Raw genomic sequence first — 9,787 nt, forward strand, 5'->3', positions numbered from 1 at the left:
CCTGGATGCTGTCCTGTGCCCCCTGCTCTGGGTCAGCCTGCTTGAGCAGGGCGGTGGGACTGGGTGAGCTCCAGAGGGCCCTTCCCACCCCTGCCAGGCTGGGATTCTGGGATTCTGTGATTCTTTGACCTTTTCTGGACACCAGGCGCCCACCAAGATGCTCCATCACTCCACCTCCTCAACCAGACAGGGGGAGAAAAATACGATGAAAGACTCATGGGAGCACAGTCAGCAATTGCCATCACAGGCCAAACAGACTCATCTGGGGGAAATAAATTCAATTTATTGCAATTGAAAATCAGAATAGGGAAATGAGAGAAAAAAAAAAGAAATCTGAAAACACCTCCCCCACCCCTCCCTTCTTCTCAGGCCCAACTTCACTCCTCAATTTTTTACTTCCTCCCCCTACGCAGAACAAGGGCATGGAGAATGGGGGTTGCGGTCAGTTCATCACATGTTGTCTCTGCTGCTCCTTCCTCCTCACACTCTTCGCCAGCTGCAGCGCTAGGTCCCTCCCATGGCAGACAGTCCTCCACAACCTTCTCCAACTTGAGTCCTTCCCACCGATTGCACTTCTTCACAAACTGCACTAGCGTTGGCTTCACAAACTGCACTAGCGTTGGTCCTTTCCATGGGGTGCAGTCCTTCAGGAACGGACTGCTCCAGCATGGGTCACCCTGCGGGGTCACAAGTCCTGCCAGAAAAGCTATTCCCATGTGGACTGCTCTCCGTGGCTCCACAGGTCTTCCCAGGAGCCTTGTCCAGCAGGGGCTCTCCATGGGATCACAAACTCTTTTGGAAACATCCCAAAATTCTGCTCTGACCCAGTGTTAGACACCCCATGAGACAGAGTAGGTTCATTCCTCAGAAGTCAGATGAATGTGAACATTTATTTAGGAACATCATAGACACAAACCACAACACAGATACTGATGACGATAACGATAAGCAGAGTAAAAGCCTGAAAGCACTTTCCTAATGGCATCCTTGAGCTCCTGGTTCCTCATGCTGTAAATGAGGGGGTTCACTGCTGGAGGCACCACTGAGTACAGAACAGCCATCACCAGATCCAGGGATGGGGAGGAAAAGGAGGGAGGTTTGAGGCCAGCAACCATGGCAGTGCTGACAAACAGGAAGACCACGGCCAGGTGAGGGATGCACGTGGAAAAGGCTTTGTGCTGTCCCTGCTCGGAGGGGATCCTCAGCACGGCCCTGAAGATCTGCACATAGGACAGCATGATGAAAATAAAACAAACAAATGCTAAACAGACACCAAACACAATAAGCCCGACTTCCCTGAGGTAGTCAGCTGAGCAGGAGAGCCTGAGGATCTGGGGGATTTCACAGAAGAACTGGTCTATGGCATTGCCTTGGCAGAGGGGTAGTGAAAATGTGTTGGCAGTGTGCAAGGTGGCATGGAGGAACCCACTGCCCCAGGCAGCTGCTGCCATGTGGGCACAAGCTCTGCTGCCCAGCAGGGTGCCGTAGTGCAGGGGTTTGCAGACGGCAACGTAGCGGTCGTAGGCCATGACCGTGAGGAGATACAATTCTGCAACAATGAGAAAGACAAAGAGAAAGACCTGGGTAGCACATCCCAAGTAGGAAATATCCCTGGTGTACCAGAGGGAATTGGCCATGGATTTGGGGACAGTGGTGGAGATGAAGCTCAGATCGATTATGGAGAGGTTGAGGAGGAAGAAGTACATGGGCGTGTGGAGGCGGTGGTCACAGGCTACAGCGGTGATGATGAGGCCATTGCCCAGGAGGGCAGCCAGGTAGATGCCCAGGAAGAGCCAGAAGTGCAGGAGCTGCAGGTCCCGTGTATTTGCAAATGCCAGGAGGAGGAACTGGGTGATGGAGCTGCTGTTGGACATTTGGTCCTTCTGGACATGGGGCACTGTCCCAGGAGGAAAATGCAGGGACAAGTTAGGAAGCATTTATCTGAGAAAATCCTCGCCTTTTCTCATAGATATCCCCCCTCTCTGAGCTGAATGAGGAATGATACAGCTCATTCTCCACCCCCACCAACAGAATCACATTGTGCCTCATGGACTGTGGGCACCTAGTTTCCATGTAGACACCTCATGGGCAGGACCCCTGGAGTCAGTGTCAGAACACAAGCTGATCTGCACACCCACACCAACCCCATTCCTCTAGAACCAGAGAGGCACAATGATCTAAAATCGAAAGAAGAAGAAAAGGGCAGAGGAGCATGCAGTGACACCTTCTCACTACCTGGCTGTGCTCAGCTCCTCACAGGCAGCGATGCTGCAGGGCAGGTGCTTTTATATCCTCCTTGTGGTGCATCACATTGGAGGACACATGCACCTCTCCTCTTCTGGAGGTCCAGCTGCTGAGGAGGTGATGCTTGCCCTGGATGCCATGGCCTGGGGTGGGCAGCGGCTGTGCTGGGTGGGAGAGGACACAAGGAGGTTGCTCCGAGGAAGGCGCCTGAAGAGCAGGAGATGGCAGGGAGTTGCCCCAATCACCCCTCCCATGGCGTTTCTGGCAGCAGATCCCTCTCAGCCCCTGCTGCTTGGAGCTGTCCATGCTGGGAGCCATTTCAGTGTCCCCACATATCCCCACCGTCAGACCCCATCCCAGACCCCATCCCACATGCTGTGTGCTCAGATCTGCCCTACAGACCCCTCCTGGCAGCAGGGCACTACCCAGGGGCATCTCTGTGTGTGCAGGGCCTGAGGAGCAGCTCAGACAAGTGCTAATGAGATCTGGGGTCTCCGTGTCTTCCCCAGAACAGAGAAATAATTTCCCAGCTCCACTGTCTATGCAGCCAACTGAAATGAGAAATCTGAAGGCACAGGCACCTTCCCTTGAAGGTATAAACTGCCTGGATGTCCTTCTTCGAAAAGACCCTCTGAAAACATCCATGAGGTGAGTGACTCTGTCCCATGCAGCACCCTCTCAACAGCAGAAGGAATCCGCACAGCCAGTAGTTGCTCCTTCCACCCACAGCTTCTACCCACAGTGCTCTGGGGAGCTCCCCAGGCTGGCTGAGCTCTGCCCCAGGCAGGTGGCAGAGTCCCTGCCCCAGCACACAGCCCCCAGGGGTGCAGGGACACAGGGCGCAGGGACCTTGCTCTGAAAGAAGAGCCCTGGGCGCCCCTGCCTGCACACCCAGCATCACACCCCTCTGGCTGGCTATGAACGAACCAAGCTGTCATGGCCTGTCATGGCAGGGAAGCCCTGCTCTGGAGCATGTGCTTCTCCTCTACACAAAGGAAGCTCTGAGTCCTCCTGGAAGACCCCACCAGCCATGGGCTATGCCAGCTTTACGAGGTCACTCCAGGAACAGCAGATGCGTTGCCCTGCACCTGGAGACTTACCCTGTCAAGCGCTGTAAAGACCTCTGCCCCAGTGGGCTCTCAGCATCCTCCCACCCCAGGATGCCTTTAACCTCTCCCTGCCTCACTCCTCATCCCTCAGCACCTGCAGGCAGTGCCCTCAGCCCTGCTGCCCTTTGCAGAGGAGCTGCTCCTGGGCAGAGCTGTCTCTCTGCAGTGCTGCCCGCTTGCCAGGAGCTCCCTCCATCCCAGGAGCCCAGCCCAGCTCAGCAGCAGAGGGCCAGCCCAAGGCAGCACTTGCTCTGCCCCCTCGGGGCTCCCTGGAGAGGTCTCTGGGGCTCCAGGGGAACCTGCTATGAAACAGGCTGAAGAAATCCCTGAGGTTCCGTCTCTCAGCCAGGGAGAGACACTTCTTGACAGCAGTGGCATTACCAGAGTCAGATCTAAGTCCAAGACAGTCTCATCATTAGACAGGACATCCCAACAGTGACAGGCAGGCAATCTCCTGTGCCCGTGCTGAGGGAAGGGATTCAGCTGCACCAGCTGAGGCATCTCATCCTGGGTTTGCAGTCCTGGGTCTAGAAGGGGGCTTGGCTCTCTCCCCCGCACACCACAAGCCCACAGGAGGGGGGACCCCTCTTGCCTCACTTCAGGTGTACACAAAATAGCCTTGTCTCAGCTCCGGTGGTGATTAAGGGAGATGGAGACCAGGAATGAGCTGTTCAGACACAATCACCTGGTGACCTTTGTGATGCCAGAGGTGGTCTGAGATATGTGCAGGTACTTGCAAGCTCTGATGGAGCCACGCTGACAGAAAGTGCAACATCTTGGGGCATCCTCGTGGAGGCTGGTGGGGAATTTACTTTGGCCAACTGAAATAACAGCAGATGCCCACATTTTTAACACTTGAACCTTTCCCTGTTTGTTAATTTCTGGGCGGTCTGCGCTAGGCTTCTCCTGATTGGCTGGAATCATGTGCCATAGGGAGAGCTCAGTTTCTCTCTGTCCTTCCCATCAGCTGGGCTTGCCTGATACCCATTGACTGTTATGATGGTCATCTCATGAACATCCCTGCGTTGCCTGATCAAATGCAGGGCAGTTACTCCTTTTAATGGTCAAATACGGGTCCATAGCGTTATGTGAGGTGCCAAGGCTTTCCCAGACCCTTCCCTGCAGTCGGCAGGGACAGCATTGGTGCTGTACAGGAAAGCCATCCCCATTCAGAGCAAGTGTGTGACAGACAGCGCTGCAGACAGATTTGGTGCCTTTGTGCAAGTGCATGGCTGCCACCACTGCAGGGGGCAAGGTCTGTCCTTTCTTTGTCCAGCAGATGTAGGGCACTCCAGGAATAGGAAGCACATCACGCTGGCGTCTCCACTCGTGTGACTACACTCTTAAACTGCTGGTTTTTCTCTACCCCATTCTTTTACTCACCCCCTTGATGTCAAGGAACAGGCCAACAGTTTTCACAGCATGCCTGTCAATGGGACCTTGCTGTTCCTGGAGATCACCTTCACCTCCACCACAGGCCCTAAGGGGCAGGAGAGACACCACTGACTGCAGACCCGTTTCTTGCCAGGGCTTGCCCGTCCCTGGGCACAGCAGGGTTTGCCCTCTCTCTTTCTCAGCTTTGTGTTTCCATCTGCTGTACAGTCCAGCAGCTCTGTGCCCTCAAGGAAAGCCTTTGCACACACAGGGTGTTGGATGCATGGTACCAGGTTACCCTAAGACAAGCCAGAGCTTGGCCTGGAGCCACGCCTGAGGTGCTGCAGCCCAAACGTGGCCCACAGTCTGTGCTCTTTGACATCAAAGGAGAAAGCGCCGAGGTGTAGTGGGACAGTTCACACATCTTGGGGCGCTGCAATGGATGGAGTGTCTTTTCAGGAGAGACAGGCTGGAAGGATCAGGAGTGGGGTGAACACATCTCTGACATCTGGCACTGCCATCCATGGGTGTGCGGCTGCCTGTAGCGTGGCTGTTAAAGTTGCAACAGTGGGTACCGCAGCCTTTGGTGGAACTGTGTTGGCATTTCGGTGCCAATAATCAATTGTTAGGTGCCATCTCCCATCGGGCATTTGGACTGGCCAGACTGGGGAATTGTCTGGGGAGAGGGGTCTTGACATAATGTGCTGTTTTTCTAAGTCTGCTCTTCCATCAGAAATTCCATTCTGTTCCGCAGCAGAAATCAGATCCTGTAGGACATTGGTAATTTTTGAACTGGAGCGCCAGGGCTGCATGGAGCACATGCACTTCAGCCTCCCAGCTTCTACTGGCATTGGGGTTGGTAACTGGTACTGAAGGACCACATACTGCCCTCTGGCAAGTGCCAGCTTTGTCCAGTCAAACCATCGATATCCCAAATATTTTCAATGTGCTTTTTAATCACAAAGCAAGGAGACGACAGGTGCTTCTCACCCAGAAGCCATCAATTAACCATCATGGTTTGGCAAATTACACTTGCTCTGTTTACTCTGGTGACTTTAACACTTTGCTGTCCAGGTCACACACCCAGCTCTCGACATCCTCTTGTGCTAGCTGATAAAGGAAGGAGTTAATTTTGCTTTTGCCTAGGTTCATTAATCATCCTGTGGATATTGTATGAAGATATTGACTTCTGAACGCAAGCAAGATGCAGGTGTGCAGGCAGAAACTCAACAGCCCGTGGTCTATTGCTCACTGCGTCCCTTGCATAGCCCCCCTCCATGGCTGGACTAATCACCAGCTGAGTTAATCAGTAGATAAAGAGAGATGAAGAATTTAAGACAGCCAGATAAGTTGATCTTAAACCAAGAGATAGACAGAATAATTAAAGTAGGCCCAGATGAATAGAGAAGAGGTTAAAGGTCAAGTTGTTAAAATTCAGAATGGTTTTTGCTTGCATTCACGGTGGCTGCCAAGAGAAGACTTTTGATGGATGAGCCGATGGACTTTGTGATCGAGAAGCGGAACTAAGACAGACCGATAAGAACGTGCTGACCTGGGGAAAATAACGGACTTTCAGCTGACCAAACAAATGAGGAACTGTGAACATCGTGGAAACTCTTTATGCAATTATGATAGAAAGACATATCAAGTGTTATGTTTGTGATTCTCATTTGCCACTCACTGAGGTGATGGCCCAACTCTGAGTTGTGAATAAATGCAAACCTAGAGTAACCCAGAGACTCGTGAAATTCTTTAACACTGGCATTGACATTTCTGCTCCCAGATCTATAAGAAATGTCACCGTCTGCTGTCGAGGACCATCTGGAATCAGAATGTGCATGGCCTCTTTCATTTAGAGGCTTTAATCTTGTCTCATCTGGCATGGTGGGTATCAGAGCATCACCAGATTCTCCCTCTTTGTGCAGGGCTTGTATGCAGGTGGCTTCTGTGACAGCCGTGGAGAGCTTGCTTAGGGACCAGCTGTGAATTAGGGAAGGTTCACCTTGTTCCAAGGCATCTCTTCCCCTAGCCCAGTAGGCTGCCCTACCGGTGACAGAATGGGCCTTGCTCACAGCATCGGCTCCTAGGATTTCACCTGCCTTTCTGCTGCATTTCTCTGGTAAGTTTGCCAGTCATAACACATCCCAAGGAGTGGTTGGTGGAGTACACTGCAGAGCGCTTCCCTGAGGTCCTTCAGAGTATTCTGCCTTAATGATGGCTCTATCCTCATATTCAGGACAGTCGAGGGGATCAGGGGGTCATCGTTTCCCTCATCATAGCCAAATAGCCCCAAATATCACCATCCCAGTCCTCTGGGGACACTATTAGTTTCCTAATTTTCATGTGTTAGGGGGGATGCGGGGCCCACATAAGCATCATCTAAATCTTTTCTTCCTACATTTGCTTTTTCTCCTTTTCTGGAGAAAAGTGGAACAGTTTTTCTAATGGAAATGTAAAAGGGACCTGGACCGACTGGATCCATGGGCCAAGGTCAATGTATGAGGTTCAACAAGGCCAAGTGGCTGGTCCTGTACTGGGGTCAAAACAACCCCACGCAACACTAGAGGTGTGGGGATCAGTGGCTGGAAAGCTGCTTGGCCGAGAGGGATCTGGGGGTGCTGGTTGACAGCTGAGGGAATACGAGCCAGCAGTGTGCCCAGGTGGCCAAAAGGGTCAACAGCATTCTGGCTTGTATCAGGAATGGTGTGGCCAGCAGACCAAGGGAAGTAATCCTTCCCCCGTGCTCAGCACTGGTGAGGCCGCCCCTTGAATACTGGGTTCAGTTTTGGGGCCCTGAGTTCAAGAAGGACATGGAGGGGCTGGAGCATGTCCAGAGAAGGGCAACAGAGCTGGTGAGGGGTCTGGAGCCCAAGGCTGATGGGGAGAGGCTGGGGGAACTCGAGGTGTTTAGTCTGGAGAAGAGGAGGCAGAGGGGAGACCTTATCACTCTCTACAACTACCTGAAAAGAGGTTGCAGTGAGGTGGGTGTTGGTGGTGGGTGTTGGTCTCTTCTCCCAAGTAACCAGCCATATGATGAACAGAAATGGCCCCAAGTTGTGTCAGGAGAGGTTTAGATTACATCTTAGGAACAATTTCTTCACTGAAAGGGTTATCAAGCACTGGAATGGCTTATCCAGGGAACTGGTAGAGTCTCCATCCCTGGAGGTATCTAAAAGACGGGCAGATGAGGTGCTTAGACACATGGTTTAGTAATGGACAGGTCCACTTGGACTCAATGATCTCAAAGTTCTTTTCCAACCAAATGATTCTGTGATTCTATGAAGGGTCCAATCACTTACTGAGCAGCTAAGAAGCTCTCAAGGCTTTCCATCTTATCCTGAAGGGATGACTGTGTTTCTCCAGTCACCCTTCACGCATCCTAGAAACACCAGTGGAGGAAGCGCACCTTGGGGAGGGGAGGAGCTCCCCAAGGCACCTCTGTGCTCTTTGAGGTCTAAGCGCTTGTGCAAGGCTCCAGGAGGCATTCATTGGTGCCCACTTTTGTATTGGAGATGGCTGGTGTGCAGCGGGCAGGGAATGAGACAGGATTGCTGTCACAAATGCGGTGGGAGGGCAGGTGTGGTGCTGAGGGAAGGAAGGATGGAGGGTGGACATTGAGAGTTAGGGGGTTTCTCTTGCCAAGTCACTGTTAGGAGGGACGACACTCTGCCTCCCTGGGAATGGCCAAACGTCTGCCTGCCCATGGGAAGCACCTGAGGGCTCCCTTTGGCATTCCCTGTGGTGCAATTGGTTAGCACCTTTGGCTGTTAACTGAAAAGATGGTGGTTTGAACCCACCCAGGGGCAGCTTCCCCTTCCTCTCCCCATGGCAGGGATGGGCCTTGCAACTCCATCACCTCTAAGGTCCCTTCCAACCCCAACCATTCTCTGCTTCTACACAAAGAGGAGGCCATTCCGTCCCCTCACCAAAGGATGAGCAAAGAAAGCAAACACAGACACAAAGTCCTTCTTCTGCTTGGCTTGTGCATGCACCTTTGCTCCACTTACTAAGCTGCCTTTGTCTTGACCCAGGGCTTTTTCTGCCCTTCTAATCCTCTCCCCCATCCCGCTCAGGGGGAGGGAGCCAGCAGCTGGGGGGCAGGGAGGGCTCAGCTGCCAGCTGGGGTCAACCCACTGCGTAATTTTCCTTATTTCTACTTTCACTAAAGCCAGGATCAGGAACATGCTCTAAAATAATTTTTTCTTGTTCTTCATCTTCTTCATCTTCTTCATCTTCTTCTTCTTCTTCTTCTTCTTCTTCTTCTTCTTTGTCTTCTTCGTCTTCTTCTTCTTCTTTCTTCTTCTTTTCTTCTTCTTCTTTCTTCTTTTTCTTCTTTTTCTTTTTTCTTTCTTCTTCTTTTTTTCTTCTTTTTCTTTCTTCTTCATCTTCTTCATTGTCTTCTTCATCGTCTTCATCTTCTTCGTCATCTTTTTCACCTTCTTCTTCGTCATCTTCTTCATCTTCATCATCGTCTTCTTCATCTTCTTCTTTGTCATCTTCTTCGTCTTCTTCATTTTCTTCTTCTTCTTTGTCTTCTTTCTTCTTCTTTCTTTCTTCTTCTTCTTCTTCTTAGAATCATAGAATTGCCTAGGTCCAACTGTTAACCTAGCACTGCCATCCCACCACTAAACCAGGTCCCTAAGCACCTAATCTACCTGTCTTTTCAATACCGTCTTTGTCTTCTTTCTTCTTCTTCTTTCTTCTTCTTTCTTTTTTCTTCTTCTTCTTCTTCATCTTCATCTTTCTTCTTCTTTCTTCTTTATTCTTTTTTCTTCTTCTTCTTTGTCTTCTTCATCTTCTTCTTCGTCTTCATCTTCTTCTTATTATTATTATTATTCTTGATGATGGTGAACTTCAATCTTTAATGGCCTTCCTTTTATTCACTTTGCCTTGACAAGATTGTTACAAGTTCTCAGGGTTATATTCCGGCAGGAAGTTTTAGAACACTGCTTTTTCTCTCCTTTCTAACTGGTATCCTTTAACAGCAACACCTCTCAGACCGTATTGCCCCTGAACCCTCTCTCTTGTAGGCCCATGTCCAGCACGTGTGCGCGTGTGTG

At 51.2% G+C, this 9,787-nt stretch overlaps 1 protein-coding gene across 1 annotated transcript; it reads right to left on the bottom strand.

Annotated features, from left to right (window-relative positions):
- Positions 1-902: 902 nt before the first annotated feature.
- Positions 903-1,874, bottom strand: LOC104128814 (olfactory receptor 14A16). The gene has a single exon (XM_035897089.1). It carries the CDS (start codon positions 1,872-1,874, stop codon positions 903-905), a length of 972 nt encoding a protein of 323 aa, XP_035752982.1.
- Between the last annotated feature and the right edge of the window lie 7,913 nt (positions 1,875-9,787).

The sequence above is a fragment of the Egretta garzetta genome, unplaced genomic scaffold (genome assembly GCF_000687185.1).
Source record: "Egretta garzetta isolate BGI_Z169 unplaced genomic scaffold, ASM68718v1 scaffold587, whole genome shotgun sequence".
Taxonomy (NCBI): domain Eukaryota; kingdom Metazoa; phylum Chordata; class Aves; order Pelecaniformes; family Ardeidae; genus Egretta; species Egretta garzetta.